Source organism: Helicoverpa zea, chromosome 5 (assembly GCF_022581195.2).
Source record: "Helicoverpa zea isolate HzStark_Cry1AcR chromosome 5, ilHelZeax1.1, whole genome shotgun sequence".
NCBI lineage: Eukaryota > Metazoa > Arthropoda > Insecta > Lepidoptera > Noctuidae > Helicoverpa > Helicoverpa zea.
This window is the reverse complement of record NC_061456.1, coordinates 12788111-12807763: the sequence shown is the minus strand read 5'-3', so window position 1 is coordinate 12807763 and position 19653 is coordinate 12788111. Positions and strand designations below refer to the sequence as shown.

Here is a 19653-nt window from a genome sequence, read left to right as displayed (position 1 = left end):
AGAGATGGTGGGATGACCTGGATGGCTGTAACTGTGTTTTGTGGTTACTCAGAGGACCGAGAAATGTGCAAATGAAATGGGGAGCAGCCTAGCTAAATCATTTAAAAAATCTTTCCGTACTTAAAACAGTACGGTTACATACCGTAAGCTCTTGCTCTTCCAATATGAAAAAAGTTAGATTATTTGTTTCAAGATTTGCAGTAATTGATTTAATTTCGTCTTTCCTGTCATTGGTTTAATCTTTATTTCCAGACCATGATTTAAATTGAGTATTTTTTAATGTAAATACAAAAGTATTTTCATTAACCACAGTTTGTTTTAACAGTTCTATCGGCTGTTCAGCAAATATTCGAATCGCTAATTGGATGACATGACAAATTAACTCAGTGGCAACAGGATTTGAGAATATAATTACAATGCAAATGAGTCAACACGGTTCATAAAACTAGTAACACAACAATTAACAATATCGAATCAATCAATTGCAAGAGCAGAGAAATTAAATTTACCTGGAACTTCATTCTCGTAAATTGGACTGGTCGAGAATTGAAAACTGGTTCCGGGTACTCCAGGTTTCATTGGTGATTTCTGTGGCGTGGTCACGGTGTAAATTCCATTATTTAAATAATCACTATCCCAATTCGGTCTTCTAGTTTTGGGCGACACAATCCCGTAAGGACCCATTTGGACATAATCGCATTTGCAAGACGCTCTCTCCATGTTATGCAGCTGACAATCTTTCATGTTTGTAGTAAGTATTTCTATTTGCTGTACATCGTCTTCTCTTGTTATATTAGTTTTGTTCTTCAGTGTGTTTTCAGGAATGATACATGTGTTCTCATAGTGGAAAGTCTTCAAAGAGTTATTCAGTGAGTAGTTTGGTAATGGCAGATCGTTGATGCTGTATGGTGCTGCAGAATTGAAGTTTGAAGCCATGAGCTTATCTTCGTCGGTTGGGGAGTAAGGTTGCTTATCCATCATTCTTGTCTTGTCTGGTACTGCGTATTCTATGACCTCGGAGTTACCTATGACATAAACTTTTATATTTTATTAATTGGGTAGTTTCTTTTCCACTTCAGTGTGAGTTCAAGTTAGTATTTCGAACTTTAAAATTATGAAAAAGACTAAATCTGACTCAAGCCCTATAATAAAATTATTTTATTATATTATAATTAATCTAATGGCCAAATCCATATCCAAGACTACATCTTTACCTGATTCAGTAAACATTACAAATGTCTATCATTTAATAAATACCTATGTTCTAAAAATATAATACGTATGGCCAAACGGCCGAATGAATTTTGATGAAACTTGGTAACAGTTATACATCAACACAGCAAAAGGGCGTTCTATCTGGAATTCTGGATACAAGTAATAGTTTCCTCAAGAAGCGGTTAAGACCGCTCCCAAAAATAACTTTAATAATAAAATTTTACCACAGTTAGCGCTAGTTCGTACGGGCGTGTTCTGATCCCACGACTCGACGGCGCTGTCATTTGATAATCCCGGACTTGATGTCGAGTGACTGGAGTCCCGCGCACTGGATTCGGTCTCCGAACCTTCAGGTAAAAAGATTATGATTGAATTTTATTATTTACGGCTGTATTATTTTGTAATTACGGGGGTATATTTTGGTCTCAATTATATGTGAAAACAATAGGTTAATATAACTGTTTTTTTTTGTCTAAAAGCATGAACATGATGAAGTCCAGAAAGTAAAAAAAAAACAAGGATTCGTTCTTCATGTTTCATCTACTCGTTGTTGTTTGGTCATCTAAAAAGCAAAATACAACGTCAAAATATCTATATATACCCTTCTTAGCAGTCGGGTAAAACACTTAAAACTTACCTGTCACTTTTCTACACAGTTGCAAATGTACTCTCTGTCCACTTTGTTGTAACAATTTGATTGCTTCAGACAATGGTTTGTTTAGAACACTTTCACCGTTGATTGTAAGCAATTCATCACCTATTGCTAGTTTACCACATTTTTCAGCCACACCACCTGTAAATACATTAACATTAACCTCAAAGTCTAGATTTTTTCCAGCTTCTTCATTTATATCATAAAATTTGTTACTTTCAAATTCTGACAGTAATGTTTTATAAATTATTCAAAGTATCTATTCTATTTTATTTTTATTTATGGCAATCCGTGTCGATGTTACTGACGACGATTTATTCAAAGTATCATTAAAATCTACTGTAGCTTATAAGCTATGGTTGCGTAAACAATCTTCTCATCTTCAAAATGTGAAAGAGCAAGAAACACAAAGTCAGAAGATTATTAATAACTTACCTTCAACAAGCCCACTTAACAAAATAGGCTGCGTAACATCTTCACTGCCCGCAATAGTCAGCCCAAGCGGTCCATTCTCTTGCTTAATCAGCTCAATAGTAAACACAGCATTACCATTTTCATTGCTACCATGACTCCTCTCACTTTCCTTAGCACTATTATTAGGACTCTCAGTATGATGACCAGAGTCTTCGCCACTATGTACCACAGCTTTGGTTTCGATATTGCTAAAGCTCTGTAGAGTTAGTTTAGCGTTGTGTTTGTGTATATTCGACCAGTCTTCTGTGAGATCTCGTTTGCGGATCTTTAGAGTGATTATGTCTTCTGGTGAGTTTTGGAGGATGTTGAAGGCTGTGTCCTGTAAAGGAAATTATTGTTTAAGTCGGTAGATTTGTATTGATATGATATACATACTTTCATATTATAACCCTGAGGAGTTTGTTTGCTTAAACGTGCTAATCTCAGAAATTACTGGTCCGATTTGAAAAATTCAGTGTGCCCAATTCATCGAGGAAGGTCACAAGCTACTTTTTATCCAGTTCGGGGAGACGGGTGAAATCGCTAGCAGAAGCTAAATTGTAATTTCAAACGTTTTAGTATCAATTTAAACAGTTTGGTCTTTGACTTTATATTTAGGTTATTAGTTATAAATGCATTCGTGTCTGGGACTCCAAATAATCTAGGACTTCATTAGAATGATTGTGATGGCATTGCAGTTTGATCAGTGATTGACTATCTAGTTGACCTATCAACTAAGCTCAATGCGTCTATATTTTAGCCAGTTAATAACAATAGGTTAATAGGACATTCGCCTTAATGAAATGCTATTGTGAATGACAACCTAGATATTAAGACTAAAGCTAATAAATAAGTGACTTAATTATCGTCCAATAAAAACTCATATAAATTGTAAATGTGACCGTTTGATGTCACTTTGATCAAAGTGAGTCCAAAAGTTGTTAATTAATATTTTATATGCTAACATCAGGCCTTGTCATATCTGTTTGGATAAGAAAATTAATATTCAACATATTTTTTACGAAAATTGACTTTTGTATGCGATGAAATGTACGTTTGTGAAATGTTAAGTTAGGGTCAACTTTAATAAAAAATTGCTAATGGTAATATTTTCAAGATTAAATATAGAATTTTATAATTGAAAAACGTGACCTACTCTCCGTAATTTTAACAAAAACTACAAAATATGAACCATAGAACTGTAGAAATAAGGCACATTTTGGAAGGAAACAAATTACCAATGATAAATTATGCAGTGGCTGTCCATTGATAGCTAGAAGCTGGTCTCCTGGTGCAAGAGCTCCACTTCGATGAGCCACAGACCCTGGTTTGATGTCAGAAATCACCATAGGCTCTTCGTTGCTAAGCAGCTTTTGTTTGCACCCTGTGAAAAAATCATCGAGTTAAAACTTTAAGTAAAAAAAAGACGTAAAGACCTTTGAGTTGACTATTGATTTTAACTGACTTCCCAAAAATTAGGATTCTCAATTCGTCGGGATCTTTTTTATTATTGTATTTATGTTCACCGATTACTCTAAGGCGACTGGAGCGATTTAAATTTTTTTTTTCTTTGTTTGATAGGGTAGGATGTATTGATATTTCAATTTCTTATTCTTGTATTTTGTCTCGATAGTTTACCGTTCTGGAGTTGCAATATATTAGATTACTATGTACAGTCCTATGTATTTCAGGACTGCTTTCGGATTGCTGATCTTCGATTCAGATGACTAAATCTAAAGAGTATATGGTACGGCCGGGTTATTAGTTAGGGAAAATTATTTCATATTCATAAATAGGTGGCTGAGCCAGCATGCCTGCTTAGTACGTTAAGTATAGCAAGCAAACGTATTTACAGTCCAACGTACCGTGACATGCCTTATGCACGTCTGTTTGGCTAACGCAGCCTGACTGCGCAGCGCTTAGCGTTGTATCTGTCGAAAATACTATTCATAAACACTTTATGCTCCCTAATTTTTACAAAGAAAATGCTGAAAGAGTAGTGACATGCGTGAGGACTATGCTTCTAATTGAAAAATTAACTAGGAACTGCTAAAAACAATTGGTAGTGGCATGCATGAGTAGGATTTTCGCAGTTTCAAGAATTTGATAAGCTTAAATTATAGAAATGAAAAATTTGAGTATGATGAATGATGATGTATGATGTATGAGCTCGCCTTTGTACATGTCTTCTCTGTGTTGTGTGTGTCTTTTAAATGTTTTTGTGTACAATAAAGAATAATAATAATGATGGTTCTAACGATTAAAACAATATTTGTCATGAGAGAGAAATAAAAATAAATTTAAAAAAAGATGAAGGTTATCGAAGCAAAGATTGCATCCAAAAACTAACCTGTAATAGTAACACCTAACCCAGCAGTAGTCTTAGCCAGTTTAACATTGAACACCCCACTTGAAGCTTCGATAGTATTCGGCATACTAAACTCCACGTTCAAGGTCAAATATTTTGGGTTATGGGAATCATTTCGTCTCTGCAGGATCTCGTTTGCAACATCAACTGTTAAGTTCTCATGGCCGTTGATTGACATCACACGGTCTCGGATTTGCAGGCAGCCCGACCTGGAAAGAAGATGAAGATCGTCGAAATACTTTTATTCAAAGTAGGCCAAACACCTATGAATGGTATAAACTGGGTTTGATATATTATATTTGTTGTTGTGTTGTTGATAATGCAAAGGTATGACTAACAACAATGCTTGTCTAAGATGCTGTGCACGATAAACTGTTTGTATCTGTTGCCAAAATCTAACCTTTTATTTATCTTCAGAGCATTAAAACTTTTGTAACTGCGTTTTGATTTGTGTTATAGGAAATGCATATTCTATGTAGAAAAATATATACGTGACAATTCCATCTACTACTATTAACAGTTTAAATGTATTTGTTATCAAGTCTGGCTTGTAATTTTCTTCTTATATCAAGAAACCACTTACCTATAGGCTGGTGATTGTGAAGCCACATGCGATATCACCAGCATAGCATTCTCTTCATGCACAGCTAACCCTGAGCTCTGCCCTGGAGGCACTTCCAGCTGTATATTCAACGATTCTGTCCTACATACTCCCATGCTCATGTAGTTTTGTTGGCTATCTGTAGGAAAAGGCAAAATAGATGTTAGAATTCGTTGATTTGGAACCATGATGGAGTATCATCTGGAAGTGGTAATTTTGGGATGCCGCTTTTTGAGTCATATTTAAGGGGATCAAGATTTTCGTCTCTTATTGCTGAAGGGTCTAAAGCTTTTATTTTTCATGCAATCTTTAATAGTAATATCTCTTAGTGTTTGGTGCTCTTAAAAAGTATAGAAGCTCAATTTTAGCCCCGAAGCTGTGTGTTTTAACCTCCCTAACGAAAACCACAAATGTACTGCATTGAAATTCGACCATATAGTGACACTGCATCACACTACACTAATACATTCTCCATCCAATTAACATAATGTTTTGCACCAACATACAAGGGACAATTAAGGAAGTTGCAGGACCTAAGTAAATATGCCTCGAAGACGTACTAAAACTGTTTTTCAGGAACAAATTAATTACTAAGCTCATCCTTTACGCTTTGTTTAGGGAAAGTTTGCCTGATTTTGTTTACGATGACTATGTTTGGGTTCCCCAACTAACAATTCAAGAAGGGCGTAAGTACAACTGAATTGAACGGCGCTTACGCCCTTTTTAGTGTTGGTGCAAAATAGTGAAAGGGAAATGTGGTTTCATTAACTTTGTGGACAGATTTTTGGTAGTTTGTAATTAATTGAAGTGCTGTTTCAGTTTTTGGATTTATTTGTGTTTAATGAGATCGTTAAATTGTTGTTTTCCTTTGTGTAAATGCAACGTACTATATCAAATCGTCAAAAATTAAGAACAAAATCGAACTTTCAAGGAGACCGCTTTTGAATTATATTTCCAGGCACTAACTATCAGATTATAGATGATAGAAAATCAGAGACAAAATAGCTTCAACGTTTTTTTTTTTAAATGCACAAGTTGTTTTTAATTTCAAATAAAAGCATTTACTTATTATTTTATTATATTATCGAGGCTTATCTCGATAAATGGAATTAAGTAAGCGAATTGAAGTGAGCCGGCCCGGTTCCAATACACTTCAGTTCAAGTACGGATGATTTATTACATTTAATTTATTAGGCTTGTTCTCTATGATCCAATAGAGTGCTCTTGTAATATCATCTCTATTTATAATGCTATTTACGGATTAAGGTTGTAAAAATGTAGAAGAGATTATTGCCTTTCGAGTCTCATAGAAAGCCAAGTATTTCTGATTTCATTTCGAATTGTAATTTTGTCCTTTCCATTATTTTTTTTTAAACTAGCAACATTCGTGATGTAATCCTATGTATATTTTACATTGTGTAAAGTTATCTTACCTCTATCGTAAAGTTCTCACAAAATGATCAAGTCTTATGTTTGTACAAATGGCAAATAAAATGATTGTTCTAATGAGTTTTTCATTTGCTTACCAAAACCTTTCTGTCTAACCAACGAACTTTTATCTAAAACCTCTAAACAATTTACGACCTTATTCCCAAACACATAAAATACAATTCCACTTTCACCTACAAACTTCCCAATAAAAATTCCTCACTCGATCTCGCACTATTTTACTTGGAGTTTCTAGAAAGTTCGATCTTCATCATAATGACAATAGGATAGCTATCCAATATCTTACCGTAATCGTCTTGTAAACCTAGTTTGGGCATCGAGCTTTGCCTGTAGTTTCTCTGACGGTGTTTCTTGGCATTCAGCGTTGATGTACCCGATATTGAATTTTCTGGAACAAAGTGTGAGCTTTTTATAATGGTGTCTGAAAACATTTTTATAGTAAACAATTGAAGTTTTTTTAGGCACATAAAGTTACAAGAAAAGCAAGTTTAGCTTTGAATTTTGTTGTCATATTCTGTAAAAGGTGCGAATTTAAGTTGGATTGCTTGTTACGCTTTTAAAGAAGAGTGGCCGAATCAGTTCAGATAAAATTAAAGTTATAGATTAATAGCTTTCTGAATTCGATTACAAGCCTCTTTTAAGTTGCGTCTCTCATGTTATTTCCTTAAGAAGCAGGTTTATCCTCGCGACCGAGATAGGTGCCCACATTTTGCACATAGATAAATCTAACTCCCAAAAATAAACTAATAACTCAAAGAGAACTTCAAACTCCTAAGTTTAATCTTAAATTAATATACCTGCTGTACATTAGTCGAAGCATTTAACTAACATCAGAACTTAAGGCTTTTGACTTATACGAGCCAAGTTTGATGTTCATATTATATTCGTTCTAGTTAGTGACGGTCTTATTCAAGAGAGTAGGGACCAAAAGGACGTATGCGCCGTTTTGGAAGTTGGCAAAGTTTTGGACAAAAGATATAAGGTGGGGTTTCGTTTGAGTGTATTTTGATTATGGAAATGTTTTTGTGGTAGTTTAATGTGTAGTGATATAATGTTGTTTTTCGTCGGTTGGTTCATTTTTTCATGACTTAATTCAGTCTTGGATTGGTATTTTATCAACAAAAACTTTTAATTAAAATTCTGATTGCTGCTGTCAGTTTCACTAATAACTACCGGACTTAATGTTTTTCGTCTATTTCTAATAAAAATTATAAGTTTACTTTTAAAATTAACTAAAAAAACCGACAGTAAATTTGTCTATACATAATACCAATTCTACATTTACACTATATACCGTCCTAAAGAACGACTGAAAATAATTCCTCTGCCTTAGACAACACTAGTTCCAAATTCGCCCGCGGCAGAAGAATTGCCCCAGTAATAATTATACCCCCGAATTGCTCACGAAAGGTGCTACTGCAGAAATTCAAGCAAGGAAAAGGTATTAAAATTTCTTCAGTTTACCGCCTCCAGTGTTTAGTGAATAATTTACGACATCCATCTACATTCATGTTGTTGTCATGAATATCCATTGCTGGGATGCTCTTTAAATTGTTATAAATGGTGCTGCAAAATGTTCGCCTATTCTGCAGTTGAGATAAAGGGGAAGAAACGTGTAAATCTTTAAAAGGATTTTGGCAACTTTTTTCCTGTAAGTTATCACCAGTCATATTTTTTGCGTTTAAACTTGGAACGGTATTTTTTTTTATTCTATTATTCTTTTAAAAGTTTGAAGGTAGACTGGTAATTTAAATTGGATGAAAATATGAAGGTAAACAGAAACTAAAATGTAATTTAGAAATTATTTCATAAAGAAAATAATTTTATCCAGACCGGTCTGAATATCAAGGAGATTATAACAGGATTAGGTCTAGCATATTATTAAACCGATAAAGGAATATTTTAAATCCTCTTAGGGTTTCGCTGAGTAGCCACTAGTCCCTGAATAAATTAAAACATGAAACAGAATTACAGAGAAAATGTTTTACAAGTAATTTAATATCTTAGTGATATGGAATTTTTATTAGATACTTAGCTAACTTCATTAAATATAGAGGTTCTTGTGAAGTTATCATCATCTACTTACTGCTTGATGTGTAAAATCATGAAAAATCTGTCACAGTTTTTGTTTAGATAGAAAGTACCCGTTTGTGACGAGTTGTTAACTACCATGATGGCGTTCAAGACTTATTTCGGCACAGTAGCCATTCTCATTAAAGGAGATCAGCCAGCTTCGTGACATATTATAGTGCACAAGCATTTGCGCAGACACAGGTGCACTCATTATTCCCTCACTCTTATCATACATAGCCCGATGGGACGATAATTCGTCACGACCGGAGAGAGTTCAGGCACAGGACCAACATTGGAAAGCATGTTGGCTTTCCAATGATCTGGTGTAACTATCACCAACTTGATTCCAGGCTGTTTTCTGAATGTTTCGAACGGCCAGTTTCTTCATCAAAAGTTAAAGTTAAAGTAATGTCTAAAGTAAAAGTAACGGTCAAATTCGTTTTTTCAAGGCTAAAGTGACAGCAAAACTAATAGAAAAATTTAATTTAACCGTTACTTTTACTTTAGACATTACTTTAGCCATAACTTTAACTTTAACTTTTGATGAAGAAACTGGCCGTAATATGCACAAAGTAATGTCGGCTATCACATAAGATTACAAGGTCAACTCACCTCTAGTATATCTCCCACAGTGTCCCACCACATGGCGAGGTGCCACGTGCAGCCTCGTGAACCCCCCCTCACAGTTCTCCAGGTAGCACATCACCTCTTCCGCTGTGTAGTTATTGCCGTCGATCACGTGGTCATCAAACGCCAGGATCTGGTCTCCAGGGTGGAGAGCACCACATCTGTATAGAAGAAGGATGATAAAATTAGTATAGTTGGTTTTTTCACTGGTTTTTGGATGTATGAATAGCTATAAGTTATTCTCCTAAGAACATGTTTGTAGTAAGTCTGGTATTATAGATGTTTTAATTTAGAACTGCTGACGGCATGTTGCATCTCGGCTGACCTATGCTCGAGTGTATACATGTTTATGAATGTGTTTTTAAATAGGTACCTATAGCTCAATAATACACGATGGCTTATTTCTGAAAAACGGGGAAAGTTAAATCACTCTTTTACAGACAAACACGTAACATCATAAGGATCAGCTGTCTATAAAATCCGTAAGTCACTAGCTTAATTACTATCGCATGAAAGCATAATCTAGATTTTATTTCGATTTAATTAAACTTAACAAACAACGATAAACTCTGCAAGCTTATCCCAAACAAATACCATATTAACCGACACAATTTTATCACCGAATTAACTTTCCTAAGTACAAAAATACAGTAACAAATAGTGAAAAATTCGCAATGCGCCTGAACATCTCTCAATCCAGGCTTAGTTTGAGCTTAGTACTATATCACGGCTTACTGCTAGCCTAGGGTTGCAATCAACGGATTAAATAGAACTCTATTTGTATTGTTATAAGAATGGTTTTAGATTGTCTATAGTTTTATTTGCGAAGATAATTTCATTTGATTGAGTTTATTGTACTTTTTATTCTTTATAAGAAAGTAATTCAATCTGGATGCATTGTTCGGATTTAGAAATAAACTGTTTAGCTGGCTTATACATGATTTTACTATAAGGCAAGTTTGGAAGGTTATAATTGCAAAAAAATACTGCAATATGAAAGTTAAACTATGAATATAGATTCTGATTTTAAGTAAACAAAAAAATAGTACTGCCAATTTGTTTAAAAGCAAATTATTAAGCTTTACAGTGAAAGTTTCAAACAAATTTACATTAAATTAAAATGAAAACATCAGCTGAACTTTAAAGTACCTCGAGTATGAAGTGTTAAGTGTCTGCGGTGAAAGTAGTTTGTAATTAGTGTTGATTGACAGCTATTTATTTGGGGAAACTTTACAGAAATTCCATATATTATATAGTAGTATGTATTCTTCATATTTGTGTATATTTTGACTTTTTCTCTTATACAGAATGTAGTCAAGCCAAATGAGAAAAGATAGAAATATTAAACGATTTCAGAATCGTAATTATTTTGTCAACAATAAAAATTAAATTAAGAGTAAGTTTGTATATAAATGTATTACAATAAGGTATGTGAATTAAATAAAAATTAAACTAATCTTTCTATAGATACTAAAGTTCCATTTTCAGCATTGTTCTACTAGTAAAAGATAGAAAGAAATTACCCCAAAGGGACTTACTGCCCGATACTCGTATCAAGTTAGCTAACATTTTTCTTCGAGCGACTAATGGAATGTAATTAATTTTTCTTTCTCACTAATTGATTAAAATAATCGCACCGGAGAATTGGGAATTGGAATTTTCATTCGCCTTTAAGAATTGATACGGAGATCGACTTAATTATTGTGCTTGAAGTTTAAAATAATTATTAATTTTCTGATAGGGAAAATATAGGGAATTTCATTTTGCCAGTTTTATAAGGAAAGTTATTTGTCCCGATTTAACTCCTATACTAAAAATAATATATAATCGACGCATATCTGCACAATCTATGGTTAGAGCTACAATAGGTACTAAGGACAATTCTCAAAAAAAAACCCAAGCCCGGCGCAAACGAAAAGTAACTCAAATTATAGGTAATAATAAGTAATGAAATACTGCATAGGAGGCATCATCGAAATCAATGGCTAAATGTATGAAATTGCTATTTAATTTTTTAAAGGGGTAACATGAGCAGCTGGGGCTTATAGTTTAATTAAAGTGCTATCTGAAACAACAAACAAGTAATATGGCAAGTAATAAGCTTCTCCAAAAAGATAAATCAATACCGAAGTACAGGCTGCAGCGCCCATGTCATCGCGTCATGAGCGTTTTACATTACTTAGGGTGGGCTAGACATGAGGAACAGTTCGCGCATCCCGCAACATTTTTGGATCTCGTCGTGTTAGAAATAAAGAATCGATGACTTTTAAGCGTTATTATTAAAATGAAAAGTACATTCATATCCTGTTTTAGTTCTATCATCCTATTATCTTGTAAAAGTAGGTAGAATAGTGGAGAAGTTGCTATAAACATGTCATTATGTACACTCTTAAACCACAACTGTATCTGTTTGCTGTTCCTTTTAATAATACATTATGTTACCTCTAAACTAAAATCTTGAGTAGCAATGTACCGCAGATGTTAAAATTCGAATAGCAATTTCACACATATAGCCACTGATTTCGATAATGCCCCATATGTAATATTTAATTACTTATTTTTACCTATATTTTGAGTTACATTTCTTTTGCGCCGGGCCTGGGTTTTTTTCTCATACTTCATGAGCATTGTCCTTTTCATCTACTTAAATCTGTTCAGACAATAGGTAATTTCTTCTGACTTGATTGTCAAATTTTTACTTTTCGATTTATTTATTAGTTACTTGAACAAAAATCACTTTTCATTCCCCAACAGCTCGATGAGCATGAGAACACCTTATCGAATCAATAAACCTTTTAAAAATAAAATTGGGCATTGACCCCTACAGACATCGAACGTTGACAAGGGTCAAACATCCCTTAGGACCGAAGGGCTGAAGAATGACGTATGAAGATACATGATATTATTTTTAAATTTAGTGAACCATGTTTGTAAAAGGGGAACGTGTGCGGATAAGATTTTTGCGTAAAAAGGCTTTTTAGCTGAAATGAGCATCATTTTTCTGACAGCATCATCACTTCTTATCTAGCCCTTTTCGCAACTGTGTTGGGGTCGGCTTTCAGTCTAACCAGATGCAGCTGAGTACCTGTGTTCCCTCAACCCAGTTACCCGGTAACACAATCCCAAAATACCTACATATTAGAAAATATATTGAGGTCCTAAAACTTTTGTACCCTGTCAACTATTGATAAAAAAGACTAGGTACCTATTTTTAGAGTACCGCAATTTTGGTATTAGTTTTATAGAAAGGCTCAAAAGTATACAAACCTGAATTATTAATTTATGCCTTACCATCGGAAAATATCGGTCATGAAAATATAATACATGAAAAGCTTCAATAATAACTTACTTAATATTCACATGAAATGACATCTCAGTATAATTTTTCCCCCGCGCATCAAAGTGCAGTGAGCTGGAACTAGGCTAAGCCGGTATCTTGTAACCAATTTAAATATCGATAGCTCATCATTTATCGCTCGTCGCTAATTATGCAGTGGAGCGAGGCTTTATGTAGACTTGAGTGATTATGTGACTTCTGGCAGATGGTAGATGGTATTATAGTTATTTAGTGAAACTAGTATTTTTTAGAGCCAAATGTTAGCAGAAATATAGATCACTTTTTACTATCATAGTCTTTTCTTGACCATTTTAGCTTTGGATGGTATTTGAGCATGTTTTAACAGTGATTTTTACAGTTAGCAGTGATTGAGCTCATTAATGATTCATATTCCTTTTGTAAAGCTTTTACCACTCATAATAATTTGGTATAATGAACAGACCGATCCTAGAAACTTATGCAAGTAAAATTCAGCTTACTCGGACTTAGGGCCTTATAATCAAGAAGACAAATTAGATAAATCTCACTCACCTGTCACTAATACTAGCAGGCAAAATACTATCGATATAAATAGCATTACACGTCCCAACTCTTTGGTAAGTATCGGACCCGGAACTGTAGACATCGTCAGAACACCTCTGGTTGGTCAGAAACAGCCCCAAGTCTTCGTTGCAAGGTCTCTCGATTTCTATGAGGAGGGGTCCTGTGGCCAACTTGACGGACTCCATGATAGAAACGTCGTATTCTATCGTGAGGCTAGTCACTTGAGGGCAGTTTTGGAGAATGTTGTGGACTTCTGATAGCGTTTTATTGGTGAGAGATACCTGTGGGGAAAGGATAATTAAATTGGTAAATAAGAATGAATGATGATATTAGTAAAGATAGATGTGTCAGTGAGAAATTGTCGTCAAAATGAGTGAAATACAGACAAAGTAAGAGTAATATTGAGGGTATCAGAGAGATCGTAACAGTTTTTCTTAAGGTTGATAGGTACTGCAAAATGTTGAAACTAAAATAATAATGTGAAGAACTTGTTTCACTGCAAAAAGATTTTCTATAAATATTCTCAGTGACATTTATGAATACAAATCAATTTCGCAATCAATACTCACGTGATCAACCTTCAACAGTCTATCCCCAGGTTTTATCCTAGAAGTATTATACGCAGCACCACCAGGCCTGACATGGGTCACCACCAACGGCTGAGCATCCAGAGACCGGCTGTTCAGCACCAGATCAGCACTTGGAGCAGAATTCTCCGGTAAACCACCACGAATGGTAATACCAAGGGACCCACTGATTTTTTCCACAGGAACTTCTGCTAACTTCGTTGTGATGTACAGGGAATTTTGTGAAGCTGAAACAAGGAATAATATAATAATCACCGTTTATTTACAAATATATTTACAATACATATAAAATGTGTCAAAAAATTCATCCCCATCGCTGTCAACTTCCCAGAGGACGTACCCAAGAGGCTGGTAGCATTGCCTCGTTGGGTGGCCATGCTGATCCTTTGTCCGAGGTAATAGCCAGCCTTTTGGTCACGAGAAGCGTCAACCAGCCGCCGAGATAGATCGCAGTAATATAATAATTATAATGATGTCCAGACCGATTATTACTTAAGGCAACTGTTCTCTCTGCTGCGCTGAATATACATAAATTATAGTGCACAAGTATTTATGCAGACACAAGAGCGCTTAACCTTATTCCTTCACTCTTATCCGATGGGACGGCAATCCGATAGTTACGTGCTCTCCGATGCACAGGTGTCACAATTACCAACTTCCAGGCCAAAGTTATTAAAAACCCACAAAGCCATTTCAGTCCGACCAGGGAATCGAACCCGAGAACTGGTCCACAGCAGTTGCACTACGCGATTACTAAACCAACGAGGTAATATATATGCAACAAATGGATTTGTGAATAACAAATGGTGTTTTGCACTAAAATCTAATGGAAACTAAACCAACCGGGATGGGTTAGTTCGGGATATAAAAATAAATAAAAAGTTACGGCTATATAATTCGTTTAGTAGTTTTAACTGAGTTCTCTCCTATAGGAATATGACGATGCGGGAATGTTTTTCTTTATTTTGTTTTGTTGTTCACTTTTGTAATAGTTAAATAAGTTATTATAAGCGAACTAGAGCGAGTGAAGTGGATATCAACAATTCATATTGTAGTTAAATTTTTACTTTCCATCATTTAGACTTAAGAATTCAATGTAGACCGTACTGTAAGTTGGAAAACCAAAAACAGAAACATGACTGTAACACACAGATTCAAAGAATCTACAGCAATCTTATTTGTCACACTAAATGACATGACAAATAAGAATACTAGAAACAAAATCAAAGGCGACCCAAGAGTTGATCCTTCAGCTATTTCTGTGCATCCGACAGCGCATCGGAAGTTCTTGCTCAATCCGACAGGTGGCGCTAATTATAGAATTTCTTAGGATGTTGGTTTTATTTTAATCATGAGAAGTAGATGCTTTTGAGTTAACATTGAACTGGCGCCCACTGTCTTGATTATTTTATTCTGAATTCAAGAGTTTAATTCAAAGGAAACTGGTTATCTGTTATCTATACTAATATTATAAAGAGGAAAACTTTGTTTGTTTGTTTGTTTGGTTGTAATGGATGAACTCAAAAACTACTGGACCGATTTTAAATATTCTTAACCATTTACCATTAGAAAGCTGTATTATCTGCGAGTAACATAGGCTATATTTTATCCCGGTGAGGGCAGTAGCTCCCACGGGACGCGGGTGAAACCGCGGGAAAACGGCTAGTACTCGTATAAGAAAGAAATAGATATCAATACTAGTAAATATCAATCTCCGAATTGAAATTTGCAGTGCAGTCATTTCAATACTAAGAGGTTAACTATAACCAAGAACATTGTAAATATGGAGAAACTTATTGTTTGTTTTCGTTTAAATATGCTGATCTCAGAATCTTCTGACCACTTTGAATTCCGAATCACTTAGTCAAAATCAATATTAGCCTGAACAAGAACAAAATAGATAAACTCTAAAATTATCTTGCCTTCTGAGTTGGCTCAGTAGGATTAATGAATGACCACGGTAACTGAAAGAGGTGTGTCAGTAACAAAATGAATTGAGCTGCTGTCTTGTATAACATGATGTATGGTATCTAAAGCTTCATTAAGAGTTATTATTAATGCTAGATTTTTACATATAATTATTGTGCATAAGGATTTATCTTATACCTTGAATCCGTACGGAATTGGATACATAAATGAATGTAGATTTTTACATAGAATTGTGACTGTGCAATTCTCAAAAAGAACCCAAAGATTCATTTAATGAAATACTATTTACTTACAAATTGTCAGTAGAGTTTTGGATGTGAAAATATCGAAAAAACTTCACACAAGAGCAAAATACCATTGTAAAATTATAATCAATGTGTACCAATACTATGCTCAGAAAAGAAAAAGTAAGTGATGCTATCTTTAGAAAATTGGTCAGAATTTTTAAAAGGACCCATTATATCCATCAATCCGACCACCTGGCCGATTGTAAAAACATTAAATAACTATCTCATTTAATAACACAAAAGATTATGTAACCAGATCATAACATCGTTCTCATTAGAATAGTCTCCCTTTGAGTAAAATCTCCATAGTCAATGAAACTCCATTGACCTCCTTAGAGGACGTTTCGCATAGTCCCTTTGTATTTCAAGCAATATCTACGTAATACTGTTCTAGGTAAATACTTGCAAATCTTAGTCTGCACAATAGAGTTATGATGTGTGTCTTTGAATTTTATGGTAAATTGGTTGGCGATTATTTCGATATAGATTTTTGTTTATCTTGAAATATTTACTGGGTATTTTAGAAACCCAAAGCTAGAAGGCAGGAATGAGCATCAACCTCATTTTTACGGAATAAATATATGTTACAGATCACCAATGTACACCAAACAGTAATCTAAAAAAAAAATTGTTGTACACTTTCAGAGATTGAAAAACAAAAAGTCTGACTTCCTTATTATTGAGGACATAGAAGTCTGTATGTATGCCACGTCGTTCTTTATCAAAAATTCAAAAATATCACTTCTAAAAATCACTTACCATAATTAGGCATATAATATTCGACCTCCAGCGAGGCCCTTTCCTCGACATTGTCCAGCAATCGAAGTACTTCATCATTAGTGAGCCTGGCTGTTGATATGCCGTTGACACTGCAGATCCTGTCTCCGGGAGCCAGCCGGTCTGACTCGTGGGCCACCGAGTCTTTTGTGAAGCCCACTATTGAAGGTACGATGCCGGGTTCTGAACGCCCTGTGGACAAAGAAATATTGGATTAGAAGTTATAATTTTCATATGACAACAATAGGAGATATACAATTAACAGAAAACCAGACAGAAGCGATGTCTTTATTATGTTGTTTCTATTATAAGTCACTGCCGTAGCTATGTAACAGCCAAATGGGGCGATCGAACATAAGAAAAGTTAAGCAACGCTTGGTCCATAAATGGTATGTCCATAGATGGGTGACCATCTTCGGAAGCCACGATAAATCTGTGGGTCTCAGCTGTCATTTGGACATCTTGGGCCTAGGCAACTCCCGGGTACTCAGCTGCCGCCGATTAGACTGGTATCTGACCCTAAAATAGATAGACAGGTTGAATATTGTCATAATAAATCCAAAAGTCTAAAAAGTTAAACCAAATCATTATCACCTTAAACACACGTACACCCCACCTAACAAGAGTTTAAACGGCGAACACAACAGCGGTGTAACAATGATGCTAACTTTGAAGTGCTACTGTATGGGCTGGCGTGCTAACTGAGCCATAAACGTCTTGCTGTTTGAACCTTCATAAAAGGATCCGAATGGCTCGTAAATATCAAATGGCATTTTCTACGAGCGGTCATTTAGTCCGCCTGTAGACCAAGAGCCGGGTGTAAGACCTCCTGTTTATGTAAATATTATAAAGTCAAAGAGTTTGCTTGCTTGAATTCGCTAAGTCTCAGGTATTACATATTCAACTGAATAAAATTCTTTCAGTGTTAAATTAGCCCGTTTATTGAGGAAGGCTATAGACTACCTTATTATCCAATTGCGTGAAGTAATTGTCACGGGACACATATAAAACCACTGGCAGAAGCTAGTATCATACAGTGAGTATGATTAATGACTAATTGACTACTGTAAAATATGATGGTAGCATAATGATAAAAACAACTTAACCTAATCCAATTTATTTATTGTATCGCTGTATCCTCAATCTATTATTTTAATACAGTCTTTTTCTTGTATGATTTCCTACAGGAAAAAATATATTACATGTCATTGTTTTCACAAAGGATACCATGAGTTGCACGGGGACGCCATTATAAAATAAATCAGGCCTGGAAGCCGATGGCTCTTACTCTATCTGTAGTGTGATGTAAAATACCTAGTTTTTACGAAGTGGGGCGGCCATTTTTAGTGTCCAAACTTTTAGAGCATCCAATTTTGTACGGTATTGTTTTTTATGTTGGTCTTTTTTAGTGTTTTCGACGGTATTATAGTTTTAAAGGTTATAGTGTGGATGTTGTGAATAGAATGTATCTTAAAATGGAAGTATATAGAGACAGAAACGTGTCAGTGTGATTGAAATTTTCAGAAACATAAGTTTTACAGGTAATGTACTTTTTTATATTTCTTTTTTATATTCAATTTTTTTATATTCTGAGTTATCAAATGTAGGGAAGATTATGTCTGTTTGTATCTAAAAAATATACTTTTTATTTTTTATGGTGCTTTTATACATTGAAGAGGTTCTCAGAAACTGTTTAACCAATTTTTACTGGAGATGGAGGTGGACAGACGACCTTATAAAGGTCGCCGGAAGACGCTGGATGCAGGTAGCTTCCAACAGGTATCTGTGGAGATCAAAGAGGGAGGCCTATGTTCAGCAGTGGACGTCCTATGGCTGAGATGATGATGATGATGATGATGATGAATTTTTACTGAAGCAAAACAAAAAAGGGTTACACGCAATACAGAAATTCTTAGAAAACTCTTTTAACAGACATGAAAATAAAAAATTCAAAAGAAATATTCCTTTCGTATACCAAACAGATGATTTGACAGTTTCAATGTCGTACCCCCATCAAGGGAGGTTTTATTCCCGAAGATATAAAACTAAAATGTAACTATTTATCGATTTTTTATCACATCACCTTTGCCCAACGGGCTATGAATTTGAATATATCGAAAACTTTGTTTGTACAAGTTAATAAGTAACGGTTTAAATTTTTTTTATTGGTCTATAGGGATTTTGGTAACTTTGACATTTAGAGTTAATGCGCGGTGGTAAGTTATTTTTATTGAAAAGTTTTTTTTTTTCGGTAAAAAGCAATACGAAAGGGTAAAGGTTGTGCTATGTATTTTTTGTAGGATCCTGGATATAGCTTGATCAAGTAATTTTGAATGCTGAATTATAATTATGCCTGTAATCCTTTTTACGCATCAAAAACAAACAAGTAAATTCATATTCGGATAGACATAATTAGGACAGCCAATTCTGTCTCTCGCAATGATTTTCATTCAGTTCCATAATGAAATTCTATTCCAACAATATATTATAAATGTCTAATAATTCAATATATTTACATAGGCTTTCTAAATAAGTGAAAGCCTTTGAGTTTTACCGTCAATATTCAAGGCCTAATAAACTTCGGCGGAATTCCAATTTCGTCGCTTATAAGGCCTCATTTGTGTGTTTAATGTGGAAGTTTCGAGGTAATTAAATATATTGGGGAAGTGTACTAAGTACCTTTCTATATATAAAATACTCGTATTTTACGTTGAATTTATTTTATTAAAGCTAAAGAGGTTTTTACTGCTAAACC

The 19653-nt window shown here is 34.7% G+C and overlaps 1 protein-coding gene across 5 annotated transcripts in view; it reads right to left on the bottom strand.

Annotated features, from left to right (window-relative positions):
• Positions 1–19653, bottom strand: part of LOC124630408 (glutamate receptor-interacting protein 1) — a 205727-nt gene that overhangs the window by 5263 nt on the left and 180811 nt on the right. For 2 of the 5 annotated variants that reach the window (XM_047164300.1, XM_047164304.1), the window contains 13 exons: positions 16881–17090; positions 13888–14132; positions 13307–13599; positions 9424–9599; positions 7025–7126; positions 5272–5428; positions 4671–4897; positions 4186–4251; positions 3559–3704; positions 2303–2660; positions 1853–2008; positions 1440–1562; positions 510–1037 (listed from right to left, as the gene is read on the bottom strand). In XM_047164300.1, the coding sequence (XP_047020256.1) occupies positions 510–1037; positions 1440–1562; positions 1853–2008; positions 2303–2660; positions 3559–3704; positions 4186–4251; positions 4671–4897; positions 5272–5428; positions 7025–7126; positions 9424–9599; positions 13307–13599; positions 13888–14132; positions 16881–17090 (2787 nt within the window). The remainder of the gene's footprint in view (positions 1–509; positions 1038–1439; positions 1563–1852; positions 2009–2302; positions 2661–3558; positions 3705–4185; positions 4252–4670; positions 4898–5271; positions 5429–7024; positions 7127–9423; positions 9600–13306; positions 13600–13887; positions 14133–16880; positions 17091–19653) is intronic. The other 3 variants (XM_047164301.1, XM_047164302.1, XM_047164303.1) reach the window with 3 other exon arrangements.